Consider the following 14,015-nt stretch of genomic DNA (forward strand, 5'->3'; position numbering starts at 1 on the left):
TACTAATCCCACTTTTGTCTTCCCATCCACCATGTTTACTGCTTTATCTTTGGATTCTAGCTATATTATGAGCTGTGAGGTTCAAGCCATTAACAATAAATTAAAATAAACGTCTTCATCAATATTTACAATTAGACTAGGTCACTTTGAGGGGGGGAAGAAAGGAGAGAGATTAGATTTGGAAGGAGGTTATGTTCCTGCTTCTTAGAGTGGAAGGAGCTCTCAGTTTGAAGTACCAAAAGTACTTTAAAGGTTTTTGAAAATCGTATATGTTTTCAAATCAAGTATGGTTTGTCTTCAACCAAGCTAAGTTTGGAGTCCAGTTAGATGTGAAAAGCCAACACTAGAAAGGGCTTTTCTAGACCATCTCAGGAAATTCCAATTTAGGAGCCATTTGGTTATATGTATCTTTTTGATTTATGGATGTAATTTTAAAACATTTGTATCTCTAATAGCTAAGATCCATTTTCTTTCTTTGTTGTTGCTGTTCAGTGTGTCAAATAGTATCCTTGAATGTTACACCCCAGCCCAAATCACTTCAACTGAGTTTCCTGTTAAATTGAAAATTGACTTAGCCATCCGAGAGACGAGCCCCTTCAGTTACCAGGAAGATCCCATTGTCTATGAAATTCATCCAACAAAATCTTTTGTTAGGTAAGTATGAGCTTCTGATGAATATAAGAAAATAACAAACACAAAGATAATTTGTGGAACAGTCTAAAGGAATTGGAGTTTTGTCTGGGCTTTGAGGCCATTGCATTTCTTTTGAAGCTGCCTTTCTAATTCAGGAGAGAACATTATAATATACTCAGATTCTAGGTACAATTTGACTTTATCAGTGCTGCTTCATGCCAAGAAACATTTTTCCTATAGTATGTTTTGAGCAGATTACAGTAATCAGTTCATCATGTCACTGTAGTACGTCTTATGGATGCACTTACGTGTGTCAATTCTATATGAACCTCAGTGCCCCAAACTGGAATCACCTTTTTTCTTCCATCTTTGGTGTATTTTTTGTCCTGCCTGCTTTACACTCAGCTTTCCTTATGCCGGACCCCTTTTGAATCAGCATCTCATTGGACCCAGATTAATCTGCCCTGTTTTCATTCATTCTATCAGTCTAGTGACAATAGTTATGTCCATTTCTCTTTCTGTTTTTGTTCAGAGAGAAAAAAAGATTTCTTTTTGTGTATTTGGTGAATAAAAATACAAATATTTCTTAAGCTTATGAAATAGGAATTTAAAAAAATATATTTTCAAGTTAAGTCAGTTTTTTCAAAGAAGAGTTACCACTGAACTTCCATTTGTGGCTGTGCCTCTGACGTGGAATCACTGCACATGATTAAATTCAACATCTCTTTTAAAAAACTTCCTAGAAAGAACCTCTCATTATTATAATTTTTCTGTTTCATTTGCCAGTGGTGGGAGCACAATAACAGGTGTTGGAAAAAACTTGAATTCTGTTAGTGTGCCCAAGATGGTGATAAATGTGCATGAAGCAAGAAGGAACTTTACAGTGGTAAGTTCTTTGAGTGGTTCTACTCAAAGCTCTGCCTCTCTGCCTTTACCACCTGGCTTTCAGGGTACCTGGGACATTTCAGTTTTGCCTTTAATGTTTAGTTACCTCATTTGACCATTGGTCAAGTAGTATTTTCTATTCAAAAACTGAAATTATCTGTGCTGGGCTGACGATGCAAAAATAAACACACACATACATACACATATATAATATTTGGATGCAAATGAAGATTACCCAAATAAGACAGTTGGTACAACAGAATTCACAGCATGTCCCTATGCCCTTTTTTAATGGATCATGGAACACAGACCCCTTTCCTCTAATAAGTCCCTTGGGAAAAAAATCTCAGGACTTAGAACAGCACCCTTGTATCTCTAAGCAGCAGGCATAAAGTGTTTTCTTATGCCCCCTGTTCCTCTTACCGTTCTTCTCATCCCTCTGTTAGCACACTGTCAAGTTAACAAGAAAGAGCATCAGAATATTTATGTTATGTCCTACAGTGTGAATGTTGTTTGATGTTTGTCCACATTTCTTTATTTGTAAGGTCCATCAAAATTAAAGTGAATTCCTCCTTAAAAGGGATTGGCCCATTTTGTGCTGTAACAGTTTATATACAGGTCACATTGAAGTGGTGGCTTTTGTTTAGGGAGGTTGGAGTTATTTCCAAAGATTTCATGGCTTTTTGTCAATGTTTTTCTCTAATGTAAAATCCCGTAATCTAGTTCGACTTGTGCACTCAACTCTGAATGAAAAGTTCTAAGTGCTCCCGCTGGAGCGGGGTCTTCACTGGGCAGGTGATAGATTGAATTACAGCACTTTCTTTCAAAGTCCCCATCCAATATGTCTTGAAGACTAAAGCCACAGTGTTCTTTAATTACAAAAACCTATTTGGGGCTAAAAATGTCAAGCCAAATCACCAAACAATAAGGTCATCTCAAATGAGATTTTTCTTGGCCTTCTCAATCAGCCACATTGCATCACCTCTAAAGAATATTATTAGATTTTTATCATATTCCGGAGAGATTGTACTCCAGGGAGTCACCGTATGAAGTAAAGGGCTTTGAAACCGATCCCCACACACGGCCACAAACAAAGTTAAAATGCCCCTGCTATTAATTTAAGGTACATCACTTCTCCACAGCTAAGCATAACAATTTTTCATTAACCAAATAAGAATAACAGCAACCCTCTTTGGTGTTGGCATGTAACTTTTAAAAAGTAGACATGTAAAATATGATTCATTTATCTAAATAATGCTCAGTCTACATTATTAAAATAACCACATTTCCTTTCTTCTTCCTCACCACCTCCTAGTTTCATTCATTGCCACAAATATTGATTAAAAACCTTCTAGGTGTCACACATAGAGTGTTGTATACCAAGAAAGATTCAAACTATGATAGAAGACAAAAAAATATTACCTGTTTATGTATCTGGAAACGTGAACTTCTATTGTTTTAGCTACAAACATGTTAGTACAATAGAATGAGACAAGTGAAAAATTCAGTGGCTCTTACTATTTACTATTTCACTATTATTTATGAAAACTACCTCATAAAGAGATGCATGTTCCTTCCATGTTCCCTACCACTTATAGAATTTGAAGCTGACCATAATGAATTGAACCCATTTATTATTTAATAAGTAAAAATTCTTGGTCAGGTCTGATTTAGATATATGGGTGCAGCCATGGTAACTTTAAGTCTAATAAACTCAAATCCTTTTAAAATAAAAATAATCATCTCCTTAACAAAATGTATATTAATTTGTTAATGTGTGTAATCTCCCAGAAGGCTGGAGTTTCTTGTGTGTGTCTCAAATCTCTTACTGATGGTGATGGCAGTACAATGCTGATGTCTGTTTAAGACGATAGGAATAAATAGCCTTTTAGGATGACAATATTAATTTGATGTAAAACTAAATATGATTAAAAAATAAATCAATAAATACAAAAACTAAACATAATTTTATTCATGTTGTATACATATCTATCAGTTTATCTGCTTGCAGCATGCATTTTTAAATGTATGATAATTTTTTTAATTATTTTAAAAGAAAGAATCAAATGCGTAATTCTTTTTGTGCTTTTTATGTATATCCTGAGTCCTTTTTCTATTGTGGGCATAAGTAATTGTTTTATCTCCAACTATACTTGTCAAAGAAAAGGAAATCTAAGGGATGTTGTTGCTTGTTTGTCTTTTCCTTTGTGGGGGGAAAAACTGCAGCCATTTAACCTTAGATGTACCACTTGGTATTGCTGGGTTAGTCTTAAGTACAATCAGGAGGAAACCACATTTTCCAAAATTCCATAAATCAGAATTCCAAAGGGGAAGACGTGAAACAAGAGATGAAAGCACATGAAATAATAATAGCAGAGCCTGCGTAAAACAGCACAGGAAAAAATGTGCCCATGTAGACTGGATCATGAACCCGTAGAGCACAGGAGTTAAGACAGTGAATTTGGAGTTAATGGCTTAGGATTTATGTTCCCTGCTCTACCTCTCAGAGCTATGCGACCTGCTCTGATGACATTAGCTCCCAAAGCTCAGTTTCTTCATCTGTATACTGTGGATAATCATAGCACCCACCTATAGGATTAATCATGAGAGTTAAATGAGACCAGCCTTGTGAAGTATTTTGCACAAAACCTGACACTCAATAATTTATAGTTTAAAACACTCTATTACATAAGAAAACCTAACTGCACAGTTAATTATAATGTTCACCATATGGTGCTTTTGGCAGTTTAGAAAGCATTTTACCATGTAAGTAACTCACGTTGTGAATACTATTTTAACCTTCATTCATAAATGAGGAAACTGAGTTTCTGAGTATGGGCTTTGCCTCAGTTCCCACAGCGTGGGTTAAAGCTGGAAGGTGAACCAGAGGCTTCTAGCCCCACAACGTCCAGCTCCTACCCTGCCATGGTATTGCCTCACATGACTAAGGGGAGCCCCTCCAGGGGACTGTCCTGTCTTAAGGAAACTAAAATGATGGCATGAGAGCCAGCTTCAGATAGATCAACATAGCTTATTCTGGGCAAGTGACATTCTGTGTTCCTTTGAAGACTGGTTGTTTGGATAATTTGCATCTGTCATGGTTCCAGACATGTGTACTTGAACATCGGGAAGTTAAAGGAAGATATTTTTCAAAAATTATATATGTATATTTTTTTTTTTGAGATGATCATGTGGTTTTTATTTTTTTTTTTCTCTTTTTTTTTTTTTGTTTATTGTTGGGGATTCATTGAGGGTACAATAAGCCAGTTACACTGATTGCAATTGTTAGGTAAAGTCCCTCTTGCAATCGTGTCTTGCCCCCATAAAGTGTGACACACACTAAGGCCCCACCCCCCTCCCTCCATCCCTCTTTCTGCTTCCCCCCCATAACCTTAATTGTCATTAATTGTCCTCATATCAAGATTGAGTACATAGGATTCATGCTTCTCCATTCTTGTGATGCTTTACTAAGAATAATGTCTTCCACTTCCATCCAGGTTAATACGAAGGATGTAAAGTCTCCATTAAAAATTATATATTTTTAATTGATAGAAGTAGCGAATTGTGAAAGTTACGATGGACGTTGTCAAGCTACGTTCTATTCACGGTGGATAATTGTGTCTCACTATAGGCGTGTCAGCATCGCTCTAATGCAGAGATCCTGTGCTGCACCACTCCTTCCCTGCAACAGCTGAACCTGCAACTCCCCCTCCAAACCAAAGCCTTTTTCATGTTAGACGGAGTTCTTTCCAAATACTTTGATCTCATTTATGTACATAATCCTGTGTTTAAGCCTTTTGAAAAGCCAGTGATGATCTCAATGGGCAATGAAAATATACTGGAAATTAAGGTAAGAAAGGCTGAAAACAATCTCTTAAATCATCAACTCGAACTTGATTGACTTCATAGCTATATGAATAGAACTGTTGTACTTGGCCGTTGTATCTTATACAGCATCAGCAAATTTCCAAGCTCTGAAAAACAAATCTTTTTGGCATGAGACTAAAAGATAAGTGTAATCGTGGACTGCATTTTAATGAAGGATTTAAAAACCCTTTCTTGTGTGTATATGAAGAAGTAGCAAATGTGGGACACAAATCCATTAAAAAGGCTCCCTGTGATGCATTAGCCTGCTAATGTGACACGTTTCTCTGGACATTGCACCTAAATGTGTTCATTATAAGATAAAAGGTAAGAGCAGCGAAAGTCAATGCATCCTTTGTAGTCCTGTACTTCCTTGTAATACTTGGAATTTGGTATCTGGGTGTGGTCATCTCTAAGCTAATCTATACTTGGAACTAGATTTCTACCGCCTTAGGAGCACATTAGCCTCTAAATTTAATAGAAAATAGCTGATCACCTTTTCTAAGCCAGCCTGCTGCAAATGAAGAACACTAAATCCCAGAGAAGTTGAGTGGTTTGATGAGATAAATAGGCAGAACAAAGACTAGAATACAAAGTAATAATAATAAGAAAACAAAAAAAAAATGCTCAAGACTTGACTTACCCATAGCCCTAGTCACTAGAAACAGCAAAATAATTATCCTTAAATGTGTTATTTTAGACATTCAGAATTTTTTTTTCTGAAAGATCATCTGAATACATATTTAAACAAACACAAAGTAATAGGTTCCGGTAGGTCATTTACATCTAAGTAATATGTTTCTACTGAAAATTTTCTGCTTTTATCTAAAATATTTTATCCATGGCCCAACCTATGCACACATTCACACTGATACCAGTTCACTAACCTTGCAATTCTGTTTTGTACGATAATTAAGCAAGCCCCCCATGAAATTAAATGGAATCCTGCTTCAATGAACAGTGTGTTTACCACAGCAAAGTTCTTTCATCTGCTTCTTTAATTAGTTTTAGAAAGGGAGCAAGGGTTTTTATCACCTTTTTCAATAAAACTAATCTAGTGTGACCTTTTGCTTTCAACAATTACCACGTTTGCCATTTAAAAGATTCCATTTGGTTTTTCTTGAAAACAAAAGTGTAGGTCCAAATAGTTCATGCCCAAAGAAATTCTGCTTTGCTGTTCTTATTATTATCTGTGATTGGAGGCCTTAGAAATAAAACACTTCTTTATTACCTTTCCATGCACAGTCTCATATGCAAGAGAAAACTTCCTTTAATGTAAATTAAATACCTATTATGCAACATCCTACAAAATTGTTGGACCAAGAAAGACATGATTTGACATCATCTTCAGCCTGTCGGTGGTGTTCCCAACATGGCCCAGAGGGTCTCTGGAGACAGGCACAAAACACTTCCTGCTTTTACTTTTGTACAGAATGACTCTTTTTTCCCTAACAAGTGTATAGCACCTGCTAAGCGACAGAGTATTCATCTAGTGGAAGCAGAGGCAGTTCAGGGGGATTATTGTGGTATCATGATTCAATCTTTTCCCCTGCTCTATTTTCCTTATGTGGGAAAGGAAATCTACGATATAAGAGAATATCTGTTGTGTCATCAGTTTAACCCATTATCGGTGTCTAAAGTTGATCACATAAGTCTTCTTCCTCTCTTTGGACAGAAACAAAACATGAAAGAAGAGAATGTCCTTCTGCATAAGCAGCAGACTGTTTTTATCAAAAGAAAGGCAACCATTTTATTTCATGTTGTGCTTGTCCAATTACCATTCAAAACATGAGGGTGAAGTATGTTTGTATTCCATCAGTGAAAATGCTCTAGAGAGAATCACGTGTTGAGAGTGATATTTGCTCTTTATTGCCAGGAAGAGGTCATGCTCCTCAAGCAGCCATGCATGCAAGAATTCCTTGGCTAAAAAGAGATTGATTTTTTTCCAGCCCCAGTTGTGAGAGTTGCCTCAGTAAGCAGCTGGCCCAGTAACTACACCTCAGCCAAAACCTAGTGAAAGGACCAGCCAATTTTGGGTCAGGAGAACAGAGTATGCGCCAAGGATCAGTCACTCTTCATAGTGAATCAGAAACCCCATGGACATAGGAGGTAGTCTATGGCCAATAGTCATAAGAAGTAGACATCTCTTTGAGAGTACACATTACTCCAAAAACGCCCCTATCATCAAGAGCTCTCATTGGTATGGAAGTTTGTAGTCGACATCACATTTTGATCTCAAACATATAACTTTTTTATACATTGTTTCATTTGAGTCTCGTGGACATGTGAGGTTAGGAGGTTACTGCTGATTATCCCCATTTATAGATAAGTAAACAGAGATTTAAGAAGATTAGCTGATATGTTTCAGATCACCCAGGAAACAAAGAGCAGAACTGTGGCTCACATTCAAGCTTCTTGATTCCAAATTTGGTCTTCTTTCCACCAAATTCACTAAACAACAGTGCATCTCATATTAACCTTCATTAGTATACACCAAAATGCTTCTCACAATAGAGACATTTTTATCATATGTTCTATAGTAGTAGTTATATGATTTTTAAGTGAAATACCTGTAATCTTTTAAAAAAATCTAAAAATTGATTGCTTTTTAAAAACCCTTTATTTCCCCCCACTTTTCTTATTATCTGACTTTTATGCATGGGGCATGTATTGTGGAAAATAGAGAAGTACGTTATTTGGTGCTGGGAAAGGAAGTGCCTGACACTGTCCTGGGGATTTATCTTATTCTGGAGCATATAAGAATATATGGTAATAGAGATGCTTCAGCAGTCCAGGGTGGGGAAGTCAGCTCAAACAGGAAAAAGCAGATAGGAGCACCAGCTGAAGCAGGGAGCAGGGACTCAGGCTGTGTTCCTGTCAACACAAGAACGAATGCAAAACACTCAAGTACAGGCCAAGCATCAAGGCCTGGCCCTCAGAAGGAGCTAGAAGAGAGCCTGGGTCTGACCCAACCCAATCCACCTGCTTCATAGGGCCAGCCAGAGGTTGCCTTCCTCCCTCTGACTAATCTTTCTGGAAGTCTAGGCCCAATCCCAGTTAAAACCACTGTGACACCAGTTCCAACTCCAGACAGGAGGGAAGTGAAAGGCTCTTTTCTCAAAGGTCACTTGGCCCAATGTCAAGACTTATTAACTTATTAACGGAGCTCACATCTTAACTCTCAAGCTAGTATTTCTCTGTACTGCACAGGTTAACAGGAATTCTGTTAGGAAAAAGAAATCCAGCGCTAATAGCACCTGTGGTCTCATAGTTCCTATAGTAAAGGCCCCCAAGTAGCCAAGAACCCAGTTTAATTTTACTGTGCCCAGATTCTTCACACATGATCTGGGAACTTTTCTCCAAATGCCTGTTAACATCTCATGGAACTCTGTTTTGATTCTCAAACTTCTGTGCAAGTTCTTTGCTTGGCTCCAAAGCTGAGAGACCTGGGTCTTCTAGATAGAGTGTAAATCTTGCCCCTGCCCCCAACTCACTGATTTTCTCCTGCCCAACCCCCTGGACTTTGGACCGTTGCCTGTCTGGATCCTGTTTCCAAACTACCTCACCGCTTTCACTGACCTGCCTAGACTAGGCCTTGTGGCCACCTGGATATACAAAAACTTACAGGACTCTTCCCCCTTTAGTGCTATTTCTCAAATCCTACCCTCTTCAACTCCCACCTGCTCTGTTCTGTAGCCATCTCAGACATGAGTTTGACTGATAGAAATGCTAGGACACACCTGGCCAGAATTGGAGAGGGGAAGGAGAAGCCTGATGTGATATATGGGAAGGAATTAGTTGTCATTTTAGAAATACATCCATTTTAACATTACAGTGAGAGAAAGAAACTCTTACTCATCTCAATATTCTCAAAAAGAGAGAATAACCATCTACTGTGGGTTACAGCTGTGTCTAACCCACAGTAGATGGTTAATAGATTTTTATATCAAAAAGAATTCGATTTACTTCATGACCTAGCCCCTTTCTAAACCATGGTTCTCCATATGTAGAGCAGTAATGACAATAATACCCTAGCTCAGGGAGAGAGTTTTTGCAGGAACAAATAAAATAATCACAACTCTAAATTTCTCTGTTTAGGAGGTTAAAAATCAGAAAGCTCTCCCTTATGTTGCTCATTTAAAAACTCATTTTTTAATGACCAAAAAATAGCTGATTTTGTAGATATGCCCTTCTATTTAATAATAGTTTATAGGCAATAAGTAATAATAAAATTAATGATAAAAGTTCTAAATATATATCTTTCTCACGTCTCAAAAAAGCTGTTTATTTTAAATGACAAAAATTAACCTATTTTTACTTTTACTGATGTGGAGCCCTCTGTTGTATAGTAGTGGGCTACTGTTATCATTTGTGTAATATGTTGGGTTACAGGCCTTTGAAACAATTACATATACAAAGCGGATAGTAATCTCTTTTACAAGAGATTTCACTACTTATCAAGAGTTCTTTACATCTTTTGTATTAACCTGGATGGAGTTGAAATACATTCTTAGTAAAGTATCACAAGAATGGAGAAGAGGCAAGAATCCAATGCACTTGGCTAACACATGTCCACACAAGAGAAAAACTCAATTCAAGGTGGAGGGCAGGGGAACTGGGAGCAGGGAGAGGGGAGGACGGAAGGGGATGGGGGGTGCTCCCACTTAATGGGCACAATGTTAGGATATATGGCACACCTCTCAGGGGTGGGACACAAATATAAAAGGGACTCCACCTAACAATGCAAACATTGTAATCTAATTCTTTGTACCCTCAAATTAACCTGAACAATAATAAAAATAAAATAAATAAAAAATGTAAAAGAAAGAGTTCTTTAGTAGCTACATATGGAAAGGTATTCAGTTCCATGGTTGTGTGATTTTTTTTGTTTGAGAGACGCTTTTATGCATCATTCAAGATCCTAAGTCTAAAAGAACGAGTATTAGAAATGTAAATGAAGTATGTAAATCCCTTCCCCCAACTTTAGTTATTACCTCAGCAAGCAAGACACATTTTAGTCTTTCCCTCATAAATCAAGCCTTTCAGCTCTTTAATCTTTTCTCTTTGTCATTCCCTGAATTCCCTCCTCTATGTGAGGAGCTTAGCTCTCTTCAGACCTAACCAACAAGTTGTCATTTGAAGCCCCAAAGTGACCTGTGAGATTTATGTGCTTCTGTGTTGAGCTTCCCTTTGAGGCTGATCTGGTTCAATGGACTTATATACACTGCCTCTAGAAATAGAAGGATAGGGCTTGTCTAGATCTGTTTTTTCTTAAACTCCAACTTTGAATTATAAAAAAAGTATTTTCTTCCAACATCTTTTCCTAGAATAGTATCTGACCTACCACTCTGTTGAGATCTATATGAGGCAATGTGTATGAATGGAATTTGGCAGGTATTAAAGAGTATATAAAACAAAGTAACAGTCCTGTAGTTATTACTGGATGTTCTTTGTACATGGAAAATAGTAGTATGTTTCATATATCTCTTCTCAAAGTAATAACTTGTTCAATAAATAACTGCACTCATTAAGTATTGATTTGAGAAATTGTACCTTTGTTGGCACTTCTTTTCCAAGGCTAATTATGTTCTTCAACAAAGTGTTGATGTCTTTAAAGTATCCTATAGTAACTTTGGTTAACTAAACATGTCAAATCGAATAACTTTGTAAAAAATCCTCATGTATCTATGTAATAGCTCAAAATAATGTCATTATGTTCTCAAGTCATAATGATGGTCATATGGCATCTCACAGGAATTTCTTTGAAAATGAACTCATTGGTTCAGCGCCTGTAGCTCAGCAACTGGGGCTCCAGCCACATACACCGAGGCTGGTGGGTTCGAGCCCAGCCCAGGCCTGCTAGACAATGATAACAATTGCAACCAAAAAATAGCCAGGTGTGTGTTCAAACAGTAAAGGAATGTATTAACATAAAATAACATATTGTACACACATTCACAGTGATTTGACATCTCGTCTTTGGAGATAAGATCCAAAGTATCAGTGTTTGTTATAACTCAGTGTGATTCTAAAAGTAGAGCCGAGGATGAGACTCTCTAGGCAGTGTTCGTACAACAACACTTCTTTTTGCCAAACATTGATACCCCCTGAAGACAATAGATGATTATGGGCAAGATGTCATTAGTCATAAGGATGTGAAACATGAATCTCTTTCCTTTTCTCTAGCTTCCAATTTGATTGAAAAGCTCTGTGCTATAATTCCTGACTAATCAGTACCCTGGAATGGTCACACTCCCCTTCAACTATCCCAATTCCCATGAAAATTAGTATCATAAAATTATGTGCCTTGGCAAACAACTTGGCTGGTATTTGTGGTATATTTATATTCCTTCATCATTGTTAGCATTCCTGAAAAACTGTGAAGTGTTAACAACCTCTCTTTTTTTTTTCTGTTCTTCCAGGGAAATGATATTGACCCTGAAGCAGTTAAAGGTGAAGTGTTAAAAGTTGGAAATAAGAGCTGTGAGAATATACACTCCCATTCTGACGCTGTTTTATGTACGGTCCCCAATGACCTGCTGAAATTGAACAGCGAGCTAAATATAGAGGTGAGATTCCTGCATTCCTCTGTAGATGTAAATAAGGAAGCCGGTGTAATTATGTCACTGGCGGGCTTAAAATAAATCATTAAAGCTCATCTATGTGTTGGCTTTAGCTCATCAGCTCAGCCTTCGTCCCCAATTGTTATTTTAGAAACAGTGAGGAGTTCTTTTTGTTTTTGTTTTGTTTTGTTTTGTCTCACTGTCTCCTTTTTCAACCATAGAAGACTTTGGGTAGCTCTCAAAAGTCCTTCCTACACACAGTGTTCTCCCTAATATTTGCTGCAATTCTCAGAAGGAATAAAGACACACCCAAGAGTGTCCCTTTCCCCACTTCCCCACCCCAGGAAGCCAGAGCCTGTTCCACCACTGCCTACTCCAGGGATTGCACAGGCATGCGATCCCATAAGAAAAAGAAAGTGTCCACCCTGGACAAAGTGAAGTAAAGATTAAACCATTTTACAGTAACTTCTCTCATAAAGACAGCTAAGTCAGATAACCTAGGCCCAGAGTGAGTGAATGTTTTTCATTCTTTTTTATACGATTCAGTGGATGTGTTGTATTGGATTGTCAACTTCTTTAAACTGTGGTCATACTCTATGTACAACATAAAATTTGCCATTTTAAACATAAAATGTGGTGGTATTAATTGCACTCACAATGTTGTAAGACCATCACCACTACCTAACTCCAAAACTTTTTCATCGCCCCAAACAGATGCTCTGTAACTATTAAGCAGTAACTTCACATTGCCTCCTTTTTGAGCTGGTAACTTCAATCTACTTTCTGTCTCTAGAGATTTGCCTAGCTATTTCATGGCAAGTGGAATCAGACAATATCTGTCCTTTTGTGTCTGGCATGTCTCACTCAGCATAACGTTTTCAAGGTTCACTCAGGCTGCAGCACGTGTCAGTATTTCATTCTTTTTTTATGGATGAACAATATTTCACTGTGTATGTACCATATTTTTTTGTTTTGAGACAGAGTCTTACTATGTCACCCTCGGTAGAGTGCTGTGGCATCACAGCTCACAGCAACCTCAAACTATTAGGCTTAAGCAATTCTCTTGCCTCAGCCCTCCCAAGTAGCTGTGACTACAGGCGCCCGGTTATTTTGTTGTGGTTTTTGTTGTAGTTGTCATTGTTGTTTAGCAGGCCTGGGCCGGGTTCTAACCCTCCAGCCCCATTGTATGTGGCCGGTGCCCTAACCACTGAGCTACGGGCTCTGAGCCAATGTACCACATTTTGTTTACCCAGGAGTAAGTGGTTTATAAAGGGTTCCCAAAGTCTTCTAAGAAGTTATGAAATGGAAAAGTATAAACAAAATGAGAAAATCAAAGATCAAATCATGAGATCGGACTTGGAATTTCAGAAGGACCATAAATCCTAAAAATCATAAATATTTGGGCCAGAAGGGACGCAAAGATTTCTTCTGTGTATCAAAATCGAAATTAAGATATTCTGAGGCTTTATTGTTTTTAATAACAATAAATTATTTACCTCTTCTCTGTCCTCCATCCACCCGCCCTCCAGGACAGAAGTGAAGTTTCATTGTCTCTGCTTCTTCATATTCAGTCAGACTTCCATGGTATTGACCACACTGCATTGTAGCCATCTACGTGTCTGTCTCCCCTTCTGTCCTTCACTCCCTGCTTTTTATTTGTCCTTTTATCCCTAATACCCAGTTACAAATACAATAGCTAAACATCCTATTAAGTATTTGGGAGATTAGTATACTCTAATTATTTGAACACCTAAGCAGAATTGAGGAATCTTTTATTATCCAGAAGGTAATTGTGCCACTTCCAATGTGGTAATAACCATGTTGATGTTTAGGGCCCAGAGAGCTTGTGCTTCAACTGTGCAGTACATGTATCCATCGTGGCTAAATTCTGACTTTTCTTTATCATTTTTAGTGGAAGCAAGCAGTTTCTTCAACCGTCCTTGGAAAAGTAATAGTTCAACCAGATCAGAATTTCACAGGATTGATTGTTGGTGTTGTCTCAATATCAATAATACTCTTATTACTAGTTGGGCTTTTCCTGTGGCTGAAAAAGAGAAAGCAAAATAAAGG

General features: G+C 37.6%; 1 protein-coding gene across 3 annotated transcripts in view; it reads left to right on the plus strand.

Moving 5' to 3' along the window:
- The window catches only part of MET (MET proto-oncogene, receptor tyrosine kinase), a 118,866-nt gene that overhangs the window by 79,162 nt on the left and 25,689 nt on the right, over positions 1-14,015 (plus strand). For all 3 annotated transcript variants that reach the window (XM_053609256.1, XM_053609255.1, XM_053609257.1), the window contains exons 9-13: positions 493-654; positions 1,420-1,519; positions 5,150-5,368; positions 11,805-11,951; positions 13,858-14,014. In XM_053609256.1, coding sequence (XP_053465231.1) covers positions 493-654; positions 1,420-1,519; positions 5,150-5,368; positions 11,805-11,951; positions 13,858-14,014 — 785 coding nt within the window. The remainder of the gene's footprint in view (positions 1-492; positions 655-1,419; positions 1,520-5,149; positions 5,369-11,804; positions 11,952-13,857; position 14,015) is intronic.

This window comes from Nycticebus coucang, chromosome 11, assembly GCF_027406575.1.
Source record: "Nycticebus coucang isolate mNycCou1 chromosome 11, mNycCou1.pri, whole genome shotgun sequence".
Classification (NCBI taxonomy): domain Eukaryota; kingdom Metazoa; phylum Chordata; class Mammalia; order Primates; family Lorisidae; genus Nycticebus; species Nycticebus coucang.